Below are 27,987 nucleotides of genomic sequence, written 5' to 3' on the forward strand. Positions count from 1 at the left end.
GGCTATCTCAATGAATAGACTACACAAAGATTACTGCCTTTGAGAAGCTTATATCCTAAAAGGATAAAGTGAATATTTGGGGGTGCTGAAGCAGAAAAGAGAGTTGATCTGTGTATCACTGAGGGCCCTGAATTGCAGGCCAAGGAGCTTGGACTTAGTAAGCAAGATTCTAAAGCAAAGGAATTATCAACAGGGATTCAGGGATGGTTAGAGGTTGGCTAAGTATGGAGGCTGGGAAACAAGTCAGGGGAATATATGAAGTTGAGAAAGACCTGAACTGGGTAAAACCACAGAAGTGTTAAGGACCAATGGACTGAAGAAAAAGCAGTTGTAAGCCCCCTCAGTGGGTAGAATGGTATAAACATAGGGAAGCATAGTGGAACCATACGGACAGTGCTTTTTTGGGCCATAGACTCCTTAGAAAATCTATTGAAATATTTGGATCCTCTTCCAGAAAAATACAGTATATCTAAAACTTTGCATAAAATTTTAGAGGGTTCATGGACTCTTAAAGCCAATCAGTGGACCCCAGATAAAGAATCTGCATGAAGGGGAGAAACACTTCTATCACCAAATACTTATTGAATGCCTGCTATTTAAAAAGACACTTGGCTTTGGCCTTGGTGTGGGATTGGGGGAGAATAAAGACTACATTACAGCTCCCACCCTCAAAGAATATAGAATCACAGATTTTTTTGATTTTGAGTTTGCCAGTGGGTCACTTTAGATGGAAACGGCTAATAGGAAGTTGGGAAATCAGGAGAGGAACTCAGGAAATATGGCCTTTTGTTAGGATTAGAATCATCAGTGAGTGACAAATGATAATGGCTTACCCAAGATTGTTTTTTCTCTCTCACTACAAGACCAGCTTGGCAGTTCAGTGATGCCAGGCTGACCTGTGGTACCCTCATCTTTGTGTCCCAAATTGGATTCTAAGGCTGAGGCATGGGGATGGGAAACAGACAAAGAAGAATCAAAGGTCACATATGCACTGTCTCTTAAGGAAATGTCCCAGAAACCACTGTACAACACCCCCACTTACATGCCACTGGGCAAGACTTGGTCACACGGCCAAATACAGCTGCAAAGGAGGCTGGAAAATGTGTTTATTCTGGGCAGCAAGTGCCCAGCCAGAACTTTTATTACTGTGGAAGAATATGGAAACAAATTTCATATTTCATTCTCACAAATAAAGACATACAAGTTAAAGTAAACTATTTTTCCTATTACAGTGGCAAAGATTGTTATAAAATTAAAATATTTAATCCTTGCAAGCATATAGTATAATGGGTACCTCAGACACTGATGTATGAGAGTAAACCAGTAATAACCTTTCTAGAAAGCAATTTGACAATATAAAGAGCTTTAGAAATGTTTCTATACTTTGACTTAGTAATTCCATTTCTAGAAGTTTATCTTAGAAATATAATCAGTGCTGCAGTGAAACATTTATGTGTGGGGATACATAATACAGTGTTATTTATAACAGTAAAGTATTGAGAATAATCTAAATATCCAGCAATAGAGAAATGGCTCAACAAGTCATGCTGGATGCTATCAAAGGATGACAAGTCCTCCACTAGTATCTGAAATACAAGACAAAGCTGTAGTGCAAGAAAGCAGTGCTGGTCAGGGACAATGTCTCTGATACAGAGACAGTCTGATACAGTGTCTCTTACATGCAACTGATCATCATAAGTAAAGTTTGGGGGCTGAGTAGACTTCAGTGATTGGGGACTCTCAGAGGCATGGCTTAACATCATCTGTAGACGTGGGGTGACTTGGGGGAAACTGTTGCTACTTGGTTGGCTCTCAGAAGCGTGCTTGTTGGAGGGAGTTTGTCTCTGATTAACTTTCACAAGTGAGGGGCTGACACTGGCTGGCTGCAAAATGTATTGACTGAGGAAAGTTGTCATTGGCCATTTGAAGAGGTTTGAAACCAGTTCTGAAGTCTACTCTACCCATGGCTATAGAACAGTCAGTCCTTGCCTAGATTGATAGGAATCATTTTTTATACTCAATCCATATAATGAAATAATTAAGCTTTTAAAAATTAGGTTTGGAAATCATTTTAACACATGGAAAATGCTTATGATATCATGCAAAGTGGCCAATACTGTGAGAGAAAATGCTTTTGCTCTCCTGCCCATCTCTTTTTTTGTGCTCCCCCTTGCTCCTCATGCAGAAGAAACACTGATGCGAATGAGCACATTTTTTGGGCCAAGCTTGCTGGTAAGCAGGATCCTCGTGTGGCATTCTTGCACGGCTCTGTCTTCTTGTGCTTCCCCATCCGTGCTGGGGCAGTAGGGTGGGGACGAGAGGGCTGCAGCCTGCTTAGGGAAGGCCCAGTTATCTTGCTGTCTCTCCTGTGCCTTTGCAGGCTGCCATTGCTTCAAGTTCCTATACCATATGGCTTGCCAAAGGATGGTTAAAGGTTCATTCTGACTTGGGAGAGAGAGGTTTGAACCCACAAAGCCCAGAGACTCAGTCTCAGGCTCCAGCCCACTCACCACAGCTCAGCCACAAGGGTATTGGGCACAGAACCATCCATAATAAAGCAGCTCAACTGTTTCCCAAATGCTAGCATTCCTTTCATGCGTTTTCCTCCATCGAAAGGAAGGGGATAGCAAGCCAAGGGCTGAGCTCCATACCACCAAAATCTCACCCTAACCTAACCCTAATAGTGGAATATTGGAAAGGGTACAGATCTCAGGCTATAGACTCAGATGTGCATATTTTGCCATAATCTCAATTTCTGTTTTGAATCCCCATTTGACTGTGTGGCAGAACTTGATACTTGACTTTGGTTACCTCACCTCAGACCTCAGTCACTCCCCCACTTCCCCAGGACAGCATCAAGGCCCCAGGGGCTGTATCGTGCCATGGTGTGGACACTCTGCTCTCAGGCATCCCCTGTCCACCCAGCATCCCCTGAGAGAGCCGTCTTCCCAACTGATCTCTGGTTTTCAGTATGTACCTGTCACTTCCCTGTCATTCCTCCCTCCTCTTTGACAGCCCCTTCTCTTTGCCATGTCCGTGCTCCTCCCAGGCACCCAAGACATTTTCTATTCTCCTGCCCATGGCCAGCTAGAAGCATGAGCCCCCAGGACACTAGCTGGGTTCAGCGGCTTGCTGGTCTGCCTACACACCCCGGCCAAACCAGACCATTTCAGCTTGTGGCTCCGATATACAAACTGCTGTGCCTCCAAAGTGTAGGTTTTATTGTCTCTGGCCAGCATCTGGCACGTGAGTGCAGGTCCTCCCCTCTGCTCTGAGAATAGCCCCCACCTACACACAGCTTCTATTTTTCCCCATCTTCCAGGCTTGGGCAAGAAATAGGGCCTTTTCTCAGGGACAGACCAACAGGTAAGCATTTTCCACTTCACTTCATGCTGTTTTCCAAACCCCAGCCTGGAGATTCTTTTGTAGTCTGGGGATGGGAAGCGAGTGGGGGAAGCAGGCAGAGTAAAACTGTCTTGGGCTGATATACTTTTAGGCCCTGAGTCCAATTGGCCCAGATTAAGACACTAAAAAGCCAAAAATTTGTTCCTTTGTTCTCTCTATGCTTCTGTGTCATCTCCTTCTGGAAGGAGGTGCCAAGATGGGAAGGGCTGGGGAGAAAAAGAAAATCCCAGGTTTAAGACTTCAGAAATATCCTGCTACATACAAATATATTGCACAGGAAAATCATTAAAGTGTCAACATTGTTGGTCTGGGTAAGAAATTACGGGAGATTTTAAATATATATAGATATGCAGATATATGTAGATGTGTATGTATATGTATGTATACTTTTTGATTGCTTGGATTTTCTAAGTGAGCATGTATTTCTTTCAACAGCTTTATTGATGTATAATTTACATAGCATAAAATTCTTCTCTTTTAAGTGTACAGTTCATTGATTTTTTTTATTTTATTTTGAAATAAATTCAAAGTTATAGGAACAGTTGCAAAAACAATATAAACCCCATACACAGAACTCTAGCATACCCTGACCCTCCTCCCCTGATACCCCAATCCACCAACTTTAATATGCTGTCACACCACTATTTCTTCCCCTCCCTATCTATCATCCATCATCTGTTGCTCTGTCTTCTGAACATATGAGAGCTAGCTGCACACATCCTTGAACAAACACTATAATTCACATATACAATACCCATGAACAAGAACATTCTTTTATGCAGTCCCATTAAACACAGCTAAGAAGTACAAGAAATTCAACATTGATACAAAGCTTACATTCTATATTTCCTTTTTTTTTTTTCCATTATGTCTCAACTGTGTCCCTTTGAGCCTCCTGCCCTCCATCCTCAGATCCCATCCAGAATCTAATTCAGTTGTCATCTATTTAGACTTTTTTTTTTCTCAATTGTGGAACCATATATACAGCCTAAATCTTCCCATTCCACCCCCTCCCTAGCATTCCATTAGTGGGATTAATCACATTTAGAATGTTGTAATGCTATCACCTTCCCACCATCCATTACTAGAAATTTCCCTTCACCTCAAACAGCAACCCTACACTCATTTCTTAACTCCCCATTGCCCCTTCCCCCATTTCTCTTAACCCATACTCTACTTTTCATCTCTATGGTCATATTCTGTCACAATTTCTTTGTGTTTACTGTGGGGCTTAAAATTAACCTCTTAAATCCATAACAATCTTGTTTTTCTTTGATACCAACTTAACTTCAATAGGACACATAAACTATGTTCCTATACTCTTCCATTCCCCCACCTTTATATAGTTCTTGTCAAAAATTACATATTTTACATTGAGTTCAAAACCACTGATTTGTCATTAGAGTTTGTGTATTTTTTATCATGTAGGAAGTAAACAGCGGAGTTACAATTCAAAAATTATTGACTTCTATTTGTATTCCATTGTGGTCAGAGAATGTGCTTTGAATATATTCAATTTTTTTTTTTAATTTATTGAGGCTTGTTTTATGTCCCAGCATATGGTCCATTCTGGAGAAAGATCCGTGATCTCTAGAGAAAAATGAGTGTCCTGGTGATCTGGGATGTAAGGTACTATATATGTCTGTTAAAATTCTCTATATCTCTTTCTCCTTTCTTTGTTTCTCTGTCGGTAGGGCTCCCTTTAGTATCTGAAGTAGGGCAGGTCTTTTATTGGCAAAGTCTCTCAGCTTTTGTCTGTGAAAAATTTAAGCTCTTCCTCAAATTTGAAGGAGAGTTTTGCTGGATAAAGTATTCTTGATTGGAAATTTTTCTCTCTCAGGATTTTAAATACATCATGCCACTGCCTTGTCACCTCCATGGTGGCCGCTGAGTAGTCACAACTTAGTCTTATGTTGTTTCCTTTGTATGTGGTGAATTGCTTTTCTCTTGCTGCTTTCAGAACCTGCTCCTTCTCTTAAGTATTTGAGAGTCTGATCAGAATATGTCTCGGAGTGGGTTTATTTGGATTTATTCTATTTGGAGTTTGCTGGGCATTTATGCTTTGTGTATTTATATTGTGTAGAAGGTTTGGGAAGTTTTCCCCAACAATTTCTTTGATTACTCTTTCTAGACCTTTATTCTTCTCTTCCCCTTGTGGGACAACAATGAGTCTTAAATTTGGACATTTTATTTTATGTATCATATCCCTGAGATCTATTTTGATTTTTTCGATTTTTTTCTCCATTCTTTCTTTTATTCTTTCATTTTCTGTTCTGTGGACTTCTAGGACACTGAGTTGTTGTTCAGCTTCCTCTAATCTTGTATTATGAGTATGCAGAGTCTTTTTAATTTGGCCAACACTTTCTTTTATTTCCATAAGATCTTCTATTTTTTTTATTTACTCTTGAAATGTCTTCTTTATGCTCTTCTAGGGTCTTCTTTATGTCCCTTATATCCTGTGCCATGGTCTTCTTCATGTCCTTTATATCCTTTGCCATGTTTTCATTCCTCGATTGTAGTTCTTTGATTAATTGTGCCAAGTACTGTGTCTCTTCTGATATTTTGATTTGGGTGTTTGGAATTGGGTTCTCCACATCGTCTGGTTTTATCATATGCATTAAAATTTTCTGTTGTTTTTGGCCTCTTGGCATTTGCTTTGCTTGATAGGGTTCTTTCAAGTTGTAAAAAAAAAAATACCAGTCTAATTTTTCAGAAATACAAGTTGGTGGCATACACTTTCTCTAACTAACCAGCAGATGGCATCTGTGAGTCACCTATACTCCTCAAGTCAGTTCTCCTCAACTTTGTCCTTGTGGTATGTGGGGAAATGATTCTTGTGGGGTTCAGTTGGTGAACTTAGTTTGGGTGTGTTATTGGAGCCGTCCACCCTGAATGTGGGGCATGTGTCTGGGTGATTAGGGAGGCAGGGCAGCTTTAATATTCAAACCCCACAGGTGTTCCTGGAGTTTCAAGGCTGCTGCAAGAGTCTAAGCCTTCATTTCAGTTCTGCCCCAGACCCTCTGTCGCTGACCCACAAACCACCAGCATTGACATAGCATCCCTGGGTTTTCCGAGTGGGCCCCCCTTCTCAGCTGTGATCTTCCAGGACCTTTGCTGAGGGAAGGCTGTGCTACGTCACAAGTGTGTGCCATCTCTCAAGGGAAGCCCCAGGTCGCCAGGCCGTGCAGGGGTGCTCTCAGCCTGATGCAAAGATGGCTGAACAGGGCATCTCAACCCCACCCCCACCCCCGCACAGTTTCTCCTTCTCAGCTCCGGGAGACCTGGTAGGGCTCTGGGCTGTGGGCATGGCCCTGGGCAGGAGTGTCTCCAGCCCACCTGGGAGCCAGCTGCAAGCAGCGGGGTTTCTTTCTCCTTCCAGCTCTCCCCTCCGCTCCCCTGGCCCTGAGGGAATCTGCAGCGGGCTATCCTCCACGCCAGACACTGAGAGGCTGACTCAGCCGCTCCTGCCATGCTTCACTGCACGGTTCCCACCGTCACAACTGCAGCTGCTCTTGGGTTTTTCCCTTTTTTTTTTTTAAAAAGAACCAGTCCATCTCCAAACGCCAACCCCCGACTTCCCCACACCACAGCATGGCCGCGGGTCTTTCAGCCAGCTTACTCACTCGTTTCAGAATGCAAACTCCCGGTTTCACCAAGTGTATGGCCCCTGTGTTTCTAGCAGAACTTATCCAGCTGGTGCATCACTGAAACCGGTTTTCTGGGTCACCTTCTGGTTTTTATCTAGTATTTTTCACGGAGGTCTTTTTTTGCCCTGTCTCACCTAGCCCTCACTGATTTTTAATAAGTTTACAGAATTGTACACCCATCACCAGAGTCTGTATTTATTTTCATAATAAGAAAAAAAATGGCCTCTTCTAGCAGTAAGAAGGTCATTGGTGAGTTGCATAGAGGAGACAAGAGATCAAATTTCAGGCCATTAAGGAAAGAATGAGTAGTCACCAAGGAGCTCCGTAAATATTTCTTGGACAAATGAATAAATGAAAGTGGAGGCAGAAGGTAGAGATTACCTTTGCAAAAAATGTGGCTGAGAAGGAAGAAAAGAAAGCATGGTGCCTCAAATATACCATGCACCTTCATCTAAAATTTCCTTCTCTCTCTTTTTCAATTGGTTGGTTCCTACTCATTCCTAATCATATAACCTTTCTTTATTTCAGTTTCATTATATGTAAAGTGAAGATATCAATAGTGCCTACCTCACCGAGTTTGGAGGAGGGTTAGATATGTTACTATGTGTAAAGCTTTTAAGCAACATGTGTCAATAGAGTAAGAGCAAAATAAATATTTGTTGTTGTTGCTATCATCATCATCATCATCATCCTTTAATATTCACCTCCTCACAGAAGCCTTCTCTGACGTTAGGTATCTCATATTTTTTCCGTAGTAACAACTTATGCATATCTCTTTCATGACACATGCTGTATTTTATTAATTCATTTATCTGTCTCCTCCCCAACTGCATTAAAACTTTTACCTCTGAAAAAAAAAACAGTGCCCAACACAGAGGAGGATACTGGAAGTAAATGTTTATGAAGTCAACACAGTGCACAGGGTGACATCAAGATTTCAAGGGAGAGGAAAAAGCCTTTTTATAGTCACATGAAAATCAATATAGAAGAAAATATTGGTGTGAAAGGAAGGCAGACTGGGGAGGCTTTAGGTAGTGGTTAGAGATGTAGAATCCATGTCTTGGTGGAGGAACATTGTTCCTTCTTAACCAGTTGTCATGATGTAATTTCTGCCTACTCTATTTTCTGAAAGAGTTTGTGTAGAGTTGGTATTATTTCTTCTTTAGATGTTTGATAGAAATTACTAGTTGAGTTACTTGGGCCTGGAGTTAGGTTCGTATGTGTGTGTGTAAGATTTTAATTAGAGACTTGATTTCTTTAATAGATATAAAGTTCATTGAGTTTTCTATTTCTTCTTGAGTCAGTTTTGGTAATTTGTATCTTCTAAGAAATTTATCCATTTCATTTAAGTTGTCAAATTTTTTGGAAGTATGTTGTTTGTAATATTCCTTTATTATCCTATCAATGTCTATAGGATCTAATAGCGATATCCTCTCTCATGCTTTCCTGATGTTGGTAATTTGATTCTTTTCTATCTTTTTTCTGATCGGTCTTTCTAGAGGATTATCAATTTTATTGATCTTCTCAAAGAACCAGCTTTTGGTTTTATAATTTTCTCTATTGTTCTTCTGTTTTCTATTTAATTGATTTCTGCTCTGCATTATTTTCTTCTTCTGATTTTGTGTTTAATTTGCTATTCTTTTTCAAGATTCTTCAGGTGGAGGCTTCTATCATTTATTTTAGACTTTTCTTCATTGCTAATGAAAGAATTCAAAGCTAAAAATTTCTTCTATACACTGATTTAGCTCCATTCCACAAATATTGGGCTTTCATTTTTGTTCATTTAAAAATATTTTCTAATTTTCCTTGTGTTTTCTTATTTAATTCACAGATTATTAGAGTGTATTTTTTATTTTACATGTATTTGGGAATATCAGATATATTTCTCTTATGTATTTCTAATTTAAATCCTTTGTGGTCAGGCAACATACTCTGTATGATTTCAATCCTTTAAAAATTTATTGAAATTTGTTTTATGGCCCAGCATATGTTCTGTTTTGATTAGTGATCAAGGTAGTTGATAGTGTTTTCCAGTTATCTATATCCTCACTGGTTTTCTGTGTACTTGTTCTATAAATTCCTAAGAGTGTTGAAATAGCCTTAATTATAATCTATGGACTTGCCTATTTCTCCTTTCAGTTCTGTCTTCACTTACGTATTGTCAAGCTCTGAAATTAGGTACATATGCATTTAAGATTGCTGTATCATTTTTATGAATTAATTTTTTAATCATGATGAAATGTACCTCTTTATCTCTGGTAAGCTTCTTTCTTCTGAAATCTACTTTGATATTAGTATAGCCACTCTTTTCTTACATTACTGTTTGCATGGTACATCTCTCTTCATACTTGTGATTTTATATGTGTGTGTGTGTTTTAAGTGTTTTTCTTGAAAACATGTTAAATCCTGTGTTATAAAAATCTGATCTGAAAATGTCATTTAATTGGCATTTTATAACATTTATATTTAATGCAATTATAGATTTTTTTCTTTTAATCATTGTTTTACTATGTTTCTATTTCCCATCTTTTCTTTGTTTCTTTTTCCTCTTTTCCTGCCTTTTGTTGGATTTATTGAGTACTTTCTATATTCTATTTTACTTCTATTGGCTTATTAGATTTACCCCTCTGATTTTTTGTTATTGCTCTGGGTTTTACAGTCTACCTTTACATACCATTATACCAGTTTACATAAAATGTCAGTCCCTTAATAACAGTATGCCTCCATTTAATCTTCCTATCCTATACTCTAATTCTACATTTATTATGAGTCCCACAATATACTTTTATTATTTTTGTATTTAGCATTCAATTATCTTGTAAAGAAATTTTACAATGAGAATAAAAAGTAATTTATATTTATACACGTATTTTCTCTGTCCAATGATCTTTATTCCTTTGAATTGATTCGGGTTTCTCTTTGGTATCATTTTCCTTCTGCCAGAACAACTTCCTTTAACTTTTTTTATAGTACACATCTGCTAGCAACAAATTCTTTCAGATTTTTGTTCAAAAATGTCTGTATTTTACCTTCAGTTTTGAAGGCTGTTTTCACTGGATATGCAATTTTAGATTGACAGCTTTTTTTTCAGCACTTTAAAGATTCATTATGTTGTCTTTTGGCTTGCGGTTTCAGACAAGAAATCTCCCTCATTCTTGTCTTTGTTGCTCTGTTTGTAATGTATCTGTTTTCTCTGGCTACTTTCCAGATTTCATCTTTATTTCTGTTCTTTGCAATTTGATTATCATGTGTCTTGATGTGGTTTTCTTGGATTTCATTAATATTCTTGGGTTTCGTTGATAGTCTTGGATTTTCAGATTTATGGTTTTCATTTTGGAAAAAATTTAAGCCATTATGTCTTCAAATATTTTTCTGGAACTTCTTCCTTCTGGGATATAACATGATTGTGTATGTTTAGACAATGTGATATCATCTCACAGATTACTGAGACTGTTCATTTAATTCAGTCTGTTTTCTATCTGGGAATCATTTATATAGTTAAAATGCTATTTCTTCATGTTTACTGATCTGCCTAATCTTTAGTTAGTCCTATCCAGTTAAATTCTTTCAGCTATTATCTGATTCTGCTGTAGAGGTTCCATTTAGTTCTTTTTATATCTTCAATTTCTGTCTTTGTTAAGTTCATGTTTTTGTTAATATCTTTGCATATGTTGATAGTAGCTGTCTTACAAAGTTCTGGTCTGTGAATTCCATCATCTCTATTATTTCTACAATTGACTTAAAGATCGATTTTTCTCCTGCCTATCTGTCACATATCCCTGCTTCTTCTCCTGTCTAGTTTTTTATTGGATCCTGGACATTGTGATTTTATGTTGTTGAATTCTGGGTTTTCTTGCCTTCTTTAAAGACTATTTGACTTTTGGGAACAGATAAGTTCCTTGTGGATGATACATTTGATCCATTTTAGCTGTTTTTAACCTTTTTAAGAGCAGATTTAAAGTTGACTTTATTCTCAGACTGGTTTGGCCCCACTACTAAAATGTGTCCAGTGAGGACTCTCCATTCTGGCTAGTTAGAACACAAAACATCTCCCAGCTTGTCTGAGCCTTGGGAGTTGTTTAACTTAAAGCTTACTAGTCACTTCTGCTTGGTCTTACAGAAATTAACTGTACCACATGCACAGTAATAGACTCAATGGGACCCCATGTAAATGTCTGGAACTCTCCAGTGTTCTGCCCCATAAATTCCAACTGCCTCAGCCTTCCTAAACTCCAGTCTTTTTCTCCTCAGCCCACAAAACTGCTCTTTGCTCTGCTTCAATTCCCTATCCCTATATTGAGGCCCAGAAAATGCTTCCAGGCAGAAAGTAGAGGCTATCGTAGGGCTTCCCTCATTTGCTTCCCTTCTGGTAGGGATCACAGTCCTCTGTTGCCCGTTGCCCAATATACTAAAACCGTTTTGCCGATATTTTGTCCAGTTTTCTAGTTGCTTACTGTGGCAGATTAAGTCTGGCCCCAATTATTCCATCAAGCCCAGATTGGAAGTCATTAATTTTATTTAAGGCTCACAAAATTGTAACTTTATTTTAAGGTATATCGTAGAGATTTAAATGTTCTTTAAATATCTTTAAATTCAATGAAAGTAAATATAAATCAGCATTTGTTACAAATTCTCTGGATATGTTTATTGGTAAGATGGTGAAGTTAAAAGTAAACATTTGTCACCAGAATGACCACAGTTGTATTCACAGTTCTCCAAGAAGCTTCAAATGAATTAATCCAAAGCTTTTGAGTAGAAAATGCTGCATAATAATCTGAGCTTTATGTTAAGCTTCACGGATCTTGGAAGTATCTTTTGTTTTGTTTTGTTTTGTTTTCAGCCTAAAAACAAACATTCTATTCTGAAACATATGCTATAATATTTTAAAGAAATTTTGTTTTATAAGATCTGGAATTCTCTTATGCATAAGTGCTATAGAAGAGCCTCCTAATATTATTCTCTTCTGATAGCCTTCCAGGAAATCATGAATGCCTGAACTTTCACCCTTCATAGTCAAAAGTGAAATATAAAGGACTGAAGGACTTTTTTGAGTTAAGGCATAATGTGAAGTACCCTGCAAGAAGAGAGCAGCACATTAAATGGTTACCAACTGTGCCAGTTTGAATGTATTATGTCCCCCAGAAAAAGCCATATTCTTTGATGCAATCTTGTGAGGCAGACATATTAGTGGGGATTAAGTTGGAACATTTGGACTAGGTTGTTTGCATGGAAAGGCACCCCACCCAACTGTAGGTGATAACTCTGATGAGATAATTTCCATGGAGGCGTGGGCCCACCCATTTAGGGTGGGCCTTGATCAGTGGAGCCATATAAATGAGCTGACAAACAGAAGGAACTCAGTGCAGCTGAGAGTGACATTTTGAAGAGGAGCTACAGCCAAGAGGGACACTGTGAAGAACGCCCAGGAGCTGAGAGAGGAGCTGCAGATGAGAGACAGTTTGAAGACAGCCGTTGAAAGCAGACTCTTGCTCTGGAGAAGGTAAGAGAGGACAAATGCCCCAAGAGCAACTGAGAGATTTTTGAGGAGCTACAGCCTAGAGAGGAACATCCTGGGAGAAAGCCATTTTGAAGCCAGAACTTTGGAGCAGACACCAGCCACGTGCCTTCCCAGCTAACAGAGGTTTTCCGGACGCCATTGGCCATCCTCCAGTGAAGGTACCTGACTGTTGATGCATTACCTTGGACACCTTATGGACTTAAGACTGCAACTGTGAAACCAAATAAACCCCCTTTTATAAAAGCCAATCCGTTTCTGGTGTTTTACATTCTGACAGCATTAGCAAACTAGAACACCAACCATTGACACCTTTTTGAAAATTGGCTGGTTTCTTCCATTTCAATAGAGTTTTAAACACAAGAGTTTGATAGGAATTACAGAGAAGTGGACCAAGACTTTGGGCTCTTTAACAAGGGGAATGACCTGAGGAAGAAGCTCTAGAAAGGCAGAGAGGAACTGCGAGATGGTGGAGAGGTGGAAGGCACGACCAAGCATAAATGGGAGTAGTGAGGAGACATTTGAAAACAACAACAACAACAAAAAAAAACCTGCTTAGGTCCTATTATTCTACATCTTTTCAGGCCATGCTGCAGGTGATTGTTTGACAATTATGTTTCTATATTGAAATGATAGCTGTAAAAATAAGGGTTAAATTAAAATAAATAAACCTGACTTTATGTATGGAAATTGAATGTACAGTCACTACCATTGGTAGAGTAAAATGATTCAAAAAATGTTTTCGGGAGTTTGCATGAAAATTCGTTATAAATTTTTGACCATGCCAAACCAGAGTTTTTTAGATTTATTAAAGAGGCACTCAGAAATTTAGGCAACTAAATTAGGTTCAAATAAATAGTAAAATACTTGAAGGTTGATAATTTTATTTCTTCAGTTACTCTCACTATTCTCCCATGTTAATTCTGTTCTGTTTAGCCATTAGCAAATTCTAGAGGTGTTTATATACTACAAATTTGTCTCACTTTAAATTCAACCTTCCTAATTTCAAGCAGGCTCTAGTGTTTCCTAGAATCTTAGGAATCATACTATATTCCTCTGTCCCTGCCATTTTCCACTTAACTAGATATCTTTTTCACACTTTCCCTCGCTCCTTAAACCTTCCAAAACCTCTTCTACCATCCTCATGGTCAGGTGATGAATCTTTCCTCGTACCCTCATGGAAAAAAACAGTAGCAATCCGAAACTTCCGCCACTGCTGCTATGGGTGGCTTGTCTGCATTCCTATTAAAGACTGTTTCCCCACTTTGTGTTCTAGAGCCCACCCCCACCCCCCCATCAATCAAGGACGTATCTCCAGTAAATCAACTGCATACCTATTTTTCCCCTCTGCTGACAGATATTTTTTTCCCAAAACATGCTCTTATTTCTCCCATCTTTCAAAAAAACAAACAAATCAGCCCCTTCTTCACCGACTTCCCCTGCAGTCTCCACCCCATTTCTCTCTTTCCCTTTTGTAACAAATTGTCTGTATTCTGCTCCAGTTCCTCTCTAATCCCTGCCACTGTGCCAGAACTGCTCTTAACTATATCGCCAGTGACCTCCATGTTGCTAGACCCATGTGTGTGTTTCTTAGTTCTCACTTTAATGATACATGTACAGCATCTGACACAATTCACCAGTCCCTGAAACACTTCCATGACTTGGCTTCCAGGATTCAGTATTATCCTGGTTTCCTCTTCTCTCTGGCCATCACTTTTCAGTCGGCTTTCCTGCTCTTCTCCCCAGCTTCTTACATTTACAGGCTCTTGACTCAGGGTATGTAGACCTCTTCTCTTTTTATATACACTTGAGATCTCATCCAATATCATGTTTTTATATATCATGCATATACTTATGAGTTCTGAATGTGTACTTCTAATCTAGACCTCTCCCTTGAACTCAAGACTTATATATCCAAATAGTCAACTTAACATTGGATGTCTGCTAGGCATCTCCAAGCTTATGAAGCCAAAACTGATCTCTTGACCTTTCCCCAAAACCTGCCCCACCCGCAGTTGTTCCCATGCCAGATAATGACAGCCCCCTTCTTCCAGTTGCTTGCAACGGGATCTTGAAGTCATCCTTGACTCATCGCTTTCTGTCATACAGCATCTTCATTGGTTCTACTTCTCACCACCTCCTCTTTTACCATCCTGGATTATTTGCAAGAACCTTTCAACTGGTTTCGATGCTTGATTCTTGTCCCCATACTAGAGTGATCTTCTGAATACTTACATTAAATCATGGCACTCCTCTAATGCAAGTCCTTCACTGGTTCCTCATTTCACTCATATGAAAAGCCAGATTCCTCACAGTTGCCTGCAAGCCATGCAGAATCAGGCCCCTTGCTATCTCTTGGCCCTTGTCTTGTCTGGGGGAGATGCCACTTACTGATCCAACCACACTGGGCCTTGGACATGCCAGGCATGCTCCTTCCTCAGGGCCTTTGCATTGACTCTTCCCTTTACAGGGACACGCCCCTAGAGTCCACCCTGGCTCCCCCAGGTCTCGTCGAATACCACCCTCTCAGCGAGGCCTTCCCTGACTTCCATTTTGTTAAAATTGTAAATCATCCACTAGCCTTCAGCACATCCCATCTCCCTTTCTGGTTTTATCCTTCACCATAATACTTGGCACCCTCTAAACTATTATATAACTTTTATTAGTTATTTTGTTTACTCTCTTACAGGGAATAAAATGAAGGGAGGGAAGAATTTTTGTCTCTTTTCTTCACTGCTGTGTTCCAGGATGCCTGGAGTGGATGCATGAATTGGTCCTGGAGTTGTATGGAGCTTTGCTTGGGACTGTGAGCTCCAGGGCTGGCATGTGCGTCCTGTAGCCGCAGGCTCATGAAGGGCGGCTGCCGCCAAGGCATGGCCTCCCCTGCATTGACCAGCTACTCTGACCCCAACTTTTTTAGGGAACAGAAACTTATTCTTTATGACACTTTAATAAAATTTTAAATTTTCTACTGGATAAATACTTTTAAAGCACTTAGGACGGCACCTGGCACTTGGTAAGAGCTAACAGAAGTGCTTATTAAATAAATGACACTTTATCAAGCATTTTGTGATAAATAGCATTGGCAGAATGTGAACCAAGACAAATAAACCTCAAGAGGTTCAGAGTGGCTTTAATTCTGTAATGACGAATGGCTTTATTAATTATGGAGCTGGGACAGTCTGATGGCTTACTACAAAAAGCAATATTCACGTTCACTCTCTACTCTGGAGAAAACAAAACTACTTGTGTACTTGAAGGGATTATAGATGCAAAGAAATTTGTGGAATAAGTTCCAAAGAATGCTTTTGAATCAAGTCCATAAAACACATGATTGTGACAGGATAGTGTCAGAGGTATGAACTGAGGTTATAGAACAGGAAAAGGGTTTGTATGGAATACATTCATTCATTAGGTAAACATTTGTGCGCCAAGCACTATGTTAGGAGCTGGGAGCTGCCTTCTGGGGTCTCACAATCTTGCGCAAGAGAAAGACAAGTTAGTCAACAACTATTTCACCCTTAGTGTTCCAGTGGAGGTGTGCCCGGAGTGGGTTAAGAGCCCAAAATTACTTCCTAGTCTCATTTGTGATATCAAAATAAAGAAAATATTTATGGCTAGTTGAATCTGTGGACAGACCTCACCTGTTTATCTTCACCCCCCTCAGGAAACCCCACCAAAATGAAAGGAATCAAACTGAAAAAGGCATGAACCCAGTGGTTTTGGCTGAGGAGATTTTTTTTTTAAATCCTAGTGCCTGGTCTGTATCCCCCAACCAATTAAATAAAAACCTCTGGGGATAACAGTAGCCTTGATTCTTGAAAACGATTGTACAACTATACAGTTTACACGGTGTGACTGTGTGGTTGTGAAAACCTAGATCACACTCCCTTTATCCAGTGTATGGACAGATAAGTAGAACAGTAGAACAACAGGAACAAAAATTAAATGAATAATAGGGGCGGATGGGGGGATGGGATGTTTTGGGTGTTCTTTTTACTTTTATTTTTTTTATTTTCTTGGAGTAATGAAAATGTTCAATAATTGATTGTAGTGATGAATGCACAACTATATGATGGTACTGTGAATGACTGATTGTACACTTTGGATGATTGTATGGTATATGAATATATCTCAATAAAATTGAATAAAAAAGGTAAAAATAAAAAAACCCTCTGGGGATAAGACCTGGGCATCAATATTTTTATGCTAACACTTTTCAAAGTGAACAAAGAGGGGAGATAACAGTGGATATAAATCAACAGCATTTTAGAATCTCAAAAGGGGCTGGACAAGTAAAATGGACAGGTGAAATGGACAATACTGACAACTGAACAATCTCTGGGGAGAAAAGAGTTTGGGGGGTAGGGGGCATGGGAAGGGCTGCCAGTTAGAGGCTGCAAGCTCTTTCCTAAAGGCTCAAGATGGGGTATAGCGGAGAAGAGGATTGGCTGAAAATATTTACAGGGGACAGGCAGGTGACCCAGATCAGATGACCCAGATGTGTCCTGAGCCTGCACCTACCCCCAGCCCTGGTTTACTCTCCCGAGAGATGGAATGAGAGAAGGGACCCAAGTATAGCGGAGGGTAAAGAGAGCCTCTATTCTGAACACCTAGGCACCTGTGCCAGTTTGTATAGATATCATATCTCCCAGAAAAAGCCATATTCTTTGATGCAATCTTGTGGGGGGCAGATTGATTAATCTTTTTTGATTAGGGTGTGACATCTTGATTGGATGTTTCCATGGAAATGTGACCCACCCAACTGGGGTAATACCTTTGATTAGATGATTTCCATGGAGATAGGGTCTCTGCCCATTCAGGGTGAGTCTTGATTTAATCACTGGAGTCCAAAGAGCTCACAATCGGAAGGAGCTAAAAGCAGTGACATTTTGGAGAGCAGCTGAGAGTGACATTTTGGAGAGCAGCTGAGAGTGACATTTTGGAGAGCAGCTCAGAAAGACGTTTTGGAGACCACTGCTGAAAAGCAGACTTTTGCCAATGCCTTGGAGATGCTAACCCAGTGTTTGCTCCGGAGAAGCTAAGAGAGCGCAAAACGCCTCAAGAGCAACATTTTGAAGAAAGCACGGTTGCTGTGAGAAGAGCTGAAATACAACCCGGGATCAGCAGATACCAGCCACGTGCCTTCCCAGCTAACAGAGGTTTCCTGGACGCCATTGGCCTTCCTTCGGTGAAGGTATACTTGTGTTGATGCCTTAGCTTGGACGTTTTTATGGCCTTCAGACTGTAACTTTATAACCAAATAAACCTCCTTTATAAAAGCCAATCCATTACTGGTATTTTGCATAACAGCAGCATTAGCAAACCGGAACAGCACCCTTCCAGGAACACAGCCAGATCTGTGCTGCCAGGCAGTAAACTGGAGGATGCAGCACTGGGCAGACAGGTCTAAGAGGGAAGCCCAGGTGGATACTGACATGGCAGAGTCTGGATCCCTTTCTGAGTGCCCCTCATGCTGTCCACTCATCCACAGCGTGCCTGTAAACAGCTCAGCTTTTGAGGGCCTCGCTTTAAGAAAGAGCGAGCCCCAAAGATCACCAGACATTTGAAGAAAGTATCTAAAGTGAAAGACAGAGACCAAAACAGTCTGGATAAAGTACATAAATAAAAAGAACTCAGGAAAAACACAGATTCTGTAAGGAATAGGAAAAAACATTGTGTGTGTATGTGTGCATGTGTGTGTCCTCAGGAGGAACGGAATTTGTTGAGAGACATTATGCAATGTGCTCTAGCTGGTGAAACCTCCATGCTCTGCAGCCCAACTGCGTGGGATCAAGACCTAGCTCCATCACTCCCTAGCTGTGTGATGCTGGGCAAGTTATGTAGCCTCTCTGTGCCTCAGTTTCCTCATCTGTGAAGAGGGATTAATGACGATGTTCAGAGAATAAGAAAGATCCCTTGGAAATTACAAATATGATAGCAATTTTAAAAAAATTCAATAGGAAGTTTTTTTAAGGTAAAAAAGAGAAAGAAATGGAAAACAGAAATAATAAGAAAAAAGAGATGATAAATCTGAGAGGTCCAACAATCAGAGTTGCAGAGAGAGAGAGATGGACAGAAAAGAGAGAGAGAGAGGGACCAGGGATAAAAGAGGGGAGAAAATAATCAAAGTAATGACCAAAACCTTTCCCAGAAATGAAGGACAGAGGCTCAGATTGGAAGAGTCTATTCAGTGCCCCCATGATGGAAGAAAAAAGGCCCCAGACTAAGGGCATGTCACTGTGACATTTCCGAACACTAAAGATAGAGCACTGTTCCCAAACACTTCCAGAGAGGGGAAAGAAGGTCACATACAAAGGATCAGAACTTGAATGGCAAAGTAATAATCAAGTAATAATTAATGTGAAATTATTCTGGAAAGGCCACTGTAGGTCTAGAACATAAAAATTGTTTGATTTAAATTTATTTGTCACTTAAAAAAATACCTCCTGTATGTTAGACAGAGTAGGGGCTCAGTAACCCTTTGCTCAGTGAAGCTAAAAATGTATCTGCCTTTCTCTCAGGGCATCAATTTTTTATCTTTAAACTAAGGTGAAATATATTTAGTTTATCTTCTCTTCCTCCTCCAATTCTTTCTCCCCTCTTCTTTTTCATTCCCCTTTGTTTCTTCTCTCATCCCCTTACTTTATCTTCTGAGTCTTCACACTTGAGCTGTGTCTATTTCTCTACTTCTCCCTTTGTCTTTCTCTCCGCCAGAGTTTTGTGTTTGTCAAACAATTGGTAGGAGAGATTCCCCACTTTCTTTCTCTTTCTTTCTCCTTTTTGGTTTTTAAGTAATGAATAGTTGGCATTAGATCAAAGACAAGCCCTGTGGTTTTCTGGCCGCCCCCGAAGGGCGGTGCAGCTGGCAGCCAGCCCAGCTGCCTGGTGACAGGCATGTGGAAGAGATACCAAGCTGACAGGTCACCGCGCGTGTGCTCATGTGTGTGTGTTTTTCAGGCCAACAGCAGACTGAAGCAGATTGAGAAGGACTATGCTCAGAAGCTTGCCAAATCTTCACAGGTAAGCAACGTTAAAACAGGCAAAGAAGCCCACTCAGAAAAAAATAATAATAAAAGCTCTCGTACTTTAGAGTTAAACTTAATTCTCTTTAGTTTTTCATGGATTAGCATATTTTTCATGGGTTTATAAATAAGTAAAATATGCTTTTAATATTTATGTCTTATTAAAAATCAAGAAAAATTAGGCATATTGAACCATTTGAATCAGCACATGCGCATGCGCGCACACACACACACACACACACACTCTCTCTCTCTCTCTCTCTCTCTGTCTCAGATCTTGTAAAACCAGCCTGTGCACTCGAACAAGCCCAGGCTGAAACATATTTCACAAGGGTGGGAGATACACACCTACATCTATGATGTAAGCAGTTTGATACCATCTGCGCTTTTTTGTAGTATTCCACTTTGCTGCACCTAAAGGCTGCTTATCAACAAAATTCAAATTGGCATATAATTCTGAGTTAACTCAGCAGCTCAAGTGTTGACTCCTTTTAGGAGAAAGAAGAATTATCAGTCCCTACATGCATGTCTTGCTGTTTGTTGTTACTGTAGTAGTTTTAATAGAAGAAAGGCCAAAAATTGAATGCTTGTATCTACTTGAAATATGGTGCAGAAGTACTTTTTCTGCATAAATTGTTGTAATGGTATGCTACAGCATCTTTCAGGGAAATTCCAGGTATTCCTTGGTTGTCCGAGTAATTCTAAAATAATTAAATATTACTTGTCTTCATTTTGCAGACAGATAAATTAAGCCAACAAATTTTGTGGACATTGTATCTAAAGACTTTTGAAATCAACTTTTCTTAATGTTTTGCGTGTATATAGTGACATGTAGTAAATTGGATTTTATGTACCATTTTGTCAGTTACTAACTAGTGAGAACAACACAAAACATTATCTCACGTTTATGGGGCACTTAATCATATTGCCTCTTTCGGTCTTCATTCACACTAACTCTGGGGTTAGGAACTACTGTTGGCCCCATTTTTTCTAGTTGAGGAAACAGAAACTAAACTAGGATCAAACCTGGATCTGACCTAAAGCAGAAGCTCTTAACCTTGACACCAACTTGGCCCAATCCCTTACAGTTTTTTGCTCTTATACCAGCAAAATGTCAGTGATAGTTACTATGAATTTTCTTAGAATCTATAATTATTTCTAAAATGTGCATATATATTGTATAATACACATTTCATTAGGAAAACAGTATGTTTTTTTCTAAATGAAAATACACACGCACGCACACACACACACACACACACACATATAAAAGATGATGATTTTGTCTTGATTGCCATTATTCTAGCCCTTCCTTGAGGGAGGATCATAGGGAAATATCCTTTTCAATCCAGTGAGAAGAAGGATTCTTATAAAAAAAGAAATCTTATTAATCCAAAAATTAAAGTTCAAATGAAACCATGAAAAATCCCCAACTGACATGCCCTTATATCCTGTGTACTTTGCTTGATGTTAAATGGGGGAGGCAGCCTGGGAGTGAGATATAAGATCGCTAATAAAAATGCTTAAATAATGAGTCTGCAAAAAGGAGTATTTAAGGTTATCTAAAGGAATGTAGGAAGAAGCCCGATAAGTTGATACTAAAGCAAATTACATGTAAGTTAGTGTGGAAGGAAGCCTGAGCTTTGGAGACTAATCGACCTGAATTTGAATACCAACCCGACCACTTACATGACCTTCCACGAGTTACCTGTGCTCTCTGGAATTCAGTTTCCTCATTTGTGTAATGGGGGTGTAGTACTTACCTCATAAGGTTGTCTAAGTATTAGATCAAGCAATGCCAAAAAATGCTTAGTACGGTACCTAGTACATAATAAGACATTTAATAACTGTTAGCTATTATAGTAGCAGTATGAAAAGTATAATAGAGAAAGGAAAGGAGGAAGGGACGAATGAGAAAAGGTCAGTAAGGAGGGAGAAATTATTTATGCAGACCCTGTATGTCTCCTGTAATTATTTAATTTAGACCTCCACCACCATTTGGGTAGGTATTATTATTCCCATTTCATAGATCACAGCAAGGGTGGCAGTTTCCCCCCCCAAATCAGAAAGATATATTGTTCAGCAAGGCTCAAACCCTTGCCTTGTGACTCCAAGCCCAGTTTCTTTTCTTTATACATCTCTGGCAAAACTATTCTTCCATTTTAATCCTCCATCTAGTTTTGAGAGTGATCTAGTCAGTAGTTACCAAATTTTGGGTGTTGAATAGTTGATAAAATCTCACTCCAAAATTTGAAAGCGCATAGGGTTGCTAACTGTTTTCCCCAGGAAAGAATGAAGAAGGAGGAAAAAAACAACTAGTAACAATTATCATGAACTATAACCATCATTTCATAACTGAAAGGTCAGTAAAACACCAAAAAGAAGAAATCCTAGAGAGTGTGTAATAAAAGATAATCCATCTTTCCCGTAAAAAGTAGGATTGTAATCTTTCATTGATAATATTTTCTTTGTGCACCTCTAAATACATGTAAATAAAAATATAAGTGTGTGTGTGTGTGAACTGGCATTTGAGAAACATTGGTTCAGAGTGCCAGTCATTTTGGAGAAGCATATAAGATTATTTGAAAGTGAACATTATAACACAAAACTGTGGACTGGCTTTTTCTGTTTTCAAGTGATAGTTTACTGGAATCTCTAACTCATATCTAAGCCAATGAGAATGCCAGAAACAAAGTTGCTTTACTCTGTTGATCAGGTTTTAAAAAATCTCTCTTTCAAAAACAAAACAAACAAAAGCCATAATAAAATTAATGCATTGGTAGTGGATGCATTGGTACCCGAGAGATCATCAGGTTAAGTTGGAAAATATTTTAAATATTTTCCTCCTTTAAAGGAATTTACTAAATATTTAAGATTTAATCAGGCTTTTAGGGCCCAATGGACCGTATAGACTAAACCCTTGACTGTACCCCCTTCTGTGATCCCCAGCGTTCATATGATGGAAATGTTTGAATCACCACTGGGCACACTCCCAAATATTTCCATCAGAATCATTTATTTGTTCTTTATATCTTAATATCATACATTAACCTTGCCTTTTCAATTTTAATACAGTTTCTCGCCCCCCTGCCCCCACCCCCTCAAGTGATGCACCTTGTGGCCATTTTTCCAAGAAAGGTATTGCCATTTTGCTAGAATATATGTAGGTAGAAGAGTGGAGAATACTAGAGCTGGGTTGCCAGCTGAGCCTGTCCACTGTAAGAGACCACTGCCCTGCGCTAGCTTTTACCCACTTGATGCATATCAGTGCCTGGGAATATTTCCACTTGTCCCTCACGTCCCCAGCCTTCATGTCACTCTGTCCAGAGTGACAACGCAGAATACAAAAGTTGTGAAGGACCCACTTTTCCACTTATTTTATGAGGGACCCTCAACATTCACCTATCCTTCCTAAGTGTGGCTTGTCTTGTTATTGTATTTTAAGAAAGAGCTTTATAAAGATCTCAAACTACATATACTAAAATCTGCAAAAGCAATAAGATGAGGAAAAGATGAAATCTTAACCTCTTGTTAGAATCCTGTTATTTTTAAGACCTTAAATAAGGCCACTAATATTTATGCCAAGTGTTAATTGCTTAATAATAAGTATAAATTATTATAGCTTTCATAAGTTAGATTGCTAATAGCATTCACCCAAAATAACTATCCTTTTGCTTCCTGAAATACTAACTTTTAGTATCCATATGAAAAAACACTTCTTTCTCTGAAACTAACACAGGGTACTAACAGTTAGCTAAGTGGTAGCATTTTGTTTCTTGATTTTTAATTATGATTCAAAATTGGATAGTTTTGATTACAATTGTATGGATTAATTTTCATTTTGTCAGAAACTTTTTATATTATTACTCTATGAAAAGTCTACATTAGCTCAATATAATTTGCCAGGTGATGAGTTTTTTCTTATTTACTATGATCATTAATTATATTCCCACTACTTAAAAATTTATCAAGTGCCAATTATAATTAAGCACTGAGCTAAGGATAAAATAGTTCATTGTCTTACACTCTAGATCTGCCAGTAGAGTTTTGTTCCTTACCTAAAGCATATTAAACAGGTTATTATGTTTATTGCTCAATCTTAAAGTAAGTCTTAAATCCCGATTTCTAAAAAATACCATATATTAGCTGCCCCTCTATATCCATCTTATGTATCAGTCTATCAACCAAGCAATCTATTTGTCCATCTATGTTGTTTCACCTGTAGTGTTTTGACAGTCTCTCCCTTTTATCATCTTTGTAATTTTTAAAATAACTTTCCAGAAACAATTTCATTGTTGAGAAACAATCTCCCAAAGGAATCTCATTTTTCCCCCAAAGAATGTTAGGTTTCATATTCCACACAAAAGCAAGTGTGTCCTTCTCAGAACATCCTGAACTTTGCTCACCATCCCTTCCAAAACCTGCATTTATCTCTTTTTGATGTACTCATGTCATAAGTTTGAAAATGGGAGGTGTCCCTGATTCATGCCCTGTGGTCATTTGAAGTACCCAAAGATATTTTTATCATCTTTGGTCAGTTCAAAGCTATTCTAAATCTTAGTATTAAAAAAACAATAACAACAAAATTACTTTTCACTTTAAAAATATATAACTGTGGTGGTGGATACGCAAATCTATGCATGTGATAAAATTGCACAGAACTACACAAATACACACACACATTATAGAATTAAACCCAGCACTCCTACAATGTTGTAGTTTACTTAACTTGAAACACTGAAATAGTATAGCTATTTTTACTATTTGGCTCCATGTTCTTATAAAATACCAATCTTAAGTCTCACATTGGGCCTAGGAAATCTGGCTCTTTCTTATCTCTGGCTTCTCTTACTCTGTGACTGTGAGTTGATCATTACGTGCCTCAGTTCTTTACACATACTACAGGAATTTAACCTTCCCTGTTTCACAGCAGTGCTATGATAATTAATTGAATGGATGCCAAAATGGAAATAACATTTAATCAAAATTCAGAAAATAGATGAAAACATCATCATTCTCAGTAAATGAATTCTTCCACTCATAGCAGAAGGTTCAAGTTTGCATCTCATACTACTAATATACTACTATTTTATCATTTCTTTTTGGAATATTTATGAATTCTAAGTGTTAAACTTTGTTACAGTGAGGTTACTTGCTTTTAAAAGTAGAAATACTCCATATTTTATTGTAAAGACTTTATTATTTAGGTCATTAGTAACAACTAAGATTTCTGTAGGACTTGGCATCTGGGTGACTCCAGACAGTTCCTATTTATGGCCTTATAATGCTGTAATCTAGTTTTGTCATCAAATAATAGTCGGGAGAAATGAGCTCCACTGAAGATAACTAATTTGTCCAGTGTTTCTTACCAACTGCCCCTTCCCCATAGAACTGACAGAATTATATTCTAACCTAGCACCAATCTTGTTTCTTGTAGTAGAAGAAACAACCATTTCCTGCTTTAAAAAAAGTCATCACCATTGAATCTGAAAGGAAATGGATCCATCTAGTCTGAAGAGAGGGCAATGCTTTCATCAAGCCCAGCTCCCTCCATTAAATGTAGAAGATTCCTCATCACATGGTTACTTGGAGGGTGCCTGATCCCAACCACTCCTCTGTTGTCAAGAATACTTCCAGGAGTCTCTGAAATGCACTATTTGAACCAAAGTAAACTTCAGTGGATATATATGATTTAGGAAGAGAACTACCTATTTAGAAGTATATAAAAATAAACTTTTCTCCAATACTAAAATTTTGTTTAAAAGAAAAACAAAGTAGGCTAGTTGGAAGAACCAATTACTGCAGTGTTTGATCTGACTGCATGGTTTAGTTCCTCCTGCTCTCCTCAGTTGGATGTCATCTTTAGAGTTTAAAATATCTGACCTCTTCCTTTGCTTCTGTTTCCTCACTTATAAAAAAAATAGGCAGTAGTAATGTTTGTCTCATGGTAGTGAATGACGTAAGGATTTAAAGTTCTTAGCACAATATAATGATAATTAGTAAATACTCAAAAATGGTTGCATAGAATTAAGTGACTATGAAGAATGAACTCTGTTCATTTTCTTTGATTATCACAATTCAAAATGTTATTAAAGGCAGAACATCTTTTCTCATTCAAGTAAGTGTGTATTTCAGGAAAATAAAATCTGATTGCCTTCATATTTTTAAGATCACAGATGTTCTTTCTTCTGATGAGTAAATATTGTGGAATGTTATAGTGGAAATGTCTTCCAAATATATTTGGTTCAGCAGTTGTTCACCATTCACAGTTTTATTATAGGCTTTTTATTGTGTGGAATTTCGTGCATTATATTGTGTGACATGTTAATTGAAAATATTTAGTTGGTGAAGTAGAATTTTGTCAAATTCATTCTTTTGTCAAGCATAAATACGTATAAACTTGATGCCTCTCATTGAAGAATTTGCAGTTATAGCATGCTGTTTTCATTTTAGATCATAGCTGAACTTCAGACAACCATTTCCTCTCTGAAAGAGGAGAACAGCCGGCAGCAGCTTGCTGCAGAGAGGCGGCTCCAGGATGTTATACAAAAGTTTGAAGATGAGAAGCAGCAGCTGATTAGAGATAATGACCGAGCAATCAAGGTAATCTGAAGACTTCAGTAACCAGTGGTACCAGCTGCTTTAATGTAATTAAAAGGAGGGCTGAAATCCCAGCAGCGGCAGGGGAACGCAGGTATCTGGCTTGTGCACACAGCCGCAGTAATTCCAGGCACTGGACTCGGCGTTTGATGTGTCCGGTGACTCAGGCTGACTTCCCTCAAAGAGATCGCATGCCAGCGTGAAAACTCACTTTTGGCAAGACCCATCCATTCATATTGAACAAATATTTTTAAATACCCTGTCCTTTCTCTTGAGAACCACTTTGGAATTGTCTCTTGAAATTAGAATGACTATGTTAGCCCAGTACTGCTGTCTAACAAATTCAAAAGTCAGCTTCCAATTTACATTCTATTTTTTACCCACATCCTTTCCATTATGTATTTGCGTAATCAGAAAGAGCCTGTTCATGGTTTAGAAAGCCAGCCATTTGATGTGCTTTGACATAGTACAGGGTAAATGTGCTGCTGCTGAGAAGCCAGGTTGTTTCCAAGTGACTTCAGACAATCACACCTCTAACAGCAACAGAAAATTCCCTGGACTCTGGTTCTTCAGCTGATAGGCAGTTAAATCTCAAAGTAGTTTCTCCCTGGCTTCAGAGCAGTGAATATTATTGTACATGTCTGCATCATGCTGTGTTTAATCTGTGAGGATAAGCATCTGGAAACCTTTATAAATAAGGTTTAAAAGAGAACAAAACCTTTTTTTAAGAATTCCCAGCAAAAGATTATTTTTCCATGATTTTACTTTGTTACAGCAAAACTTAAAACATGTAGCATAATCATACAAAGCAAAGAAAAAGAAACAAGACATTTGGGTTTTATCACTATCCTTTTCTACCTGACCTCTCTGTAAGTTGCATTTTTATATACACCCTTTAAGCTGGGAAAACACTGACTAGAATAAAAAACCTTTTGAGATGGACAAAACCTCAGAGGCCATTACATCCAGCCTCCTCAGTTTAGAGGTGAGGACTACATTTTTGGTGTTAATGACATTTTCCTTATTTATTTCCTTCTGTGAGTTTTATTCCCCTACATGTGTAATGAGAAGAAACAGATGTTTCTTTTTCATTGTCTGGTAATTTTTTTAAATCTTTCAAGCTTTTTTCATCTATAAATGTACATAAAATGCCCTTGAATCTGTATAGCAGTTTTGCCTTGCATGAACTGAGTGGCACACTCTGTTTAAATTGTTTTTGTTGTATAAAAACTTATTCCAAGAGAATTTCTTTCCAAGTTTGTCCAAATATGGTCCATAGTGGAATCTTTCAAATTGTAAATAAATGATTGAATCCCAAATAAGTAAAAAGAGAAAGCATAAATTGTTAGTCCATGATAATAATATAATTCTGGTATCATTTCCTATAAATTAAAAAAGAGCTTAGACTTGGAAGAATTATAATTAGTATAACTGCCCATTTCTAATCATTTTTTTTTCATTTTAATCCATTTACCTGTTAATAGGGAAAAACATTCTGATCTTCATCTCCAACAAAGTGTCAATCATAAGGACTGAATTAAAGAGATGGCAATTTATATGTATATGTTAAATTTATGACCTCCAAAGCAATGTAGATACCTGAAAATAAATAATTAAAATTACAATGTAGATAGGACATGGTTCAGTTTTGGTTCATACCCTTAAATTATGTGTAAAGTGAAAAACATTTTTTTTACTAACTTAGATTGCAGTTGTTAAAATAATTGACTCATTTACACTCAGTGCCTTGGCTCTTTTTTTCCCAGGCTTTGTCACACACATAAGAATTATGTTT

The 27,987-nt window shown here is 38.4% G+C and overlaps 1 protein-coding gene across 2 annotated transcripts in view; it reads left to right on the forward strand.

The window, feature by feature from the left end:
* The window catches only part of CEP112 (centrosomal protein 112), a 560,812-nt gene that overhangs the window by 441,949 nt on the left and 90,876 nt on the right, over positions 1 to 27,987 (forward strand). For both annotated transcript variants that reach the window (XM_037809125.1, XM_037809126.1), the window contains 2 exons: positions 19,528 to 19,590; positions 26,046 to 26,195. In XM_037809125.1, the coding sequence (XP_037665053.1) occupies positions 19,528 to 19,590; positions 26,046 to 26,195 (213 nt within the window). The remainder of the gene's footprint in view (positions 1 to 19,527; positions 19,591 to 26,045; positions 26,196 to 27,987) is intronic.

Source organism: Choloepus didactylus, chromosome 18 (assembly GCF_015220235.1).
Source record: "Choloepus didactylus isolate mChoDid1 chromosome 18, mChoDid1.pri, whole genome shotgun sequence".
In the NCBI taxonomy this organism is placed as follows: domain Eukaryota; kingdom Metazoa; phylum Chordata; class Mammalia; order Pilosa; family Megalonychidae; genus Choloepus; species Choloepus didactylus.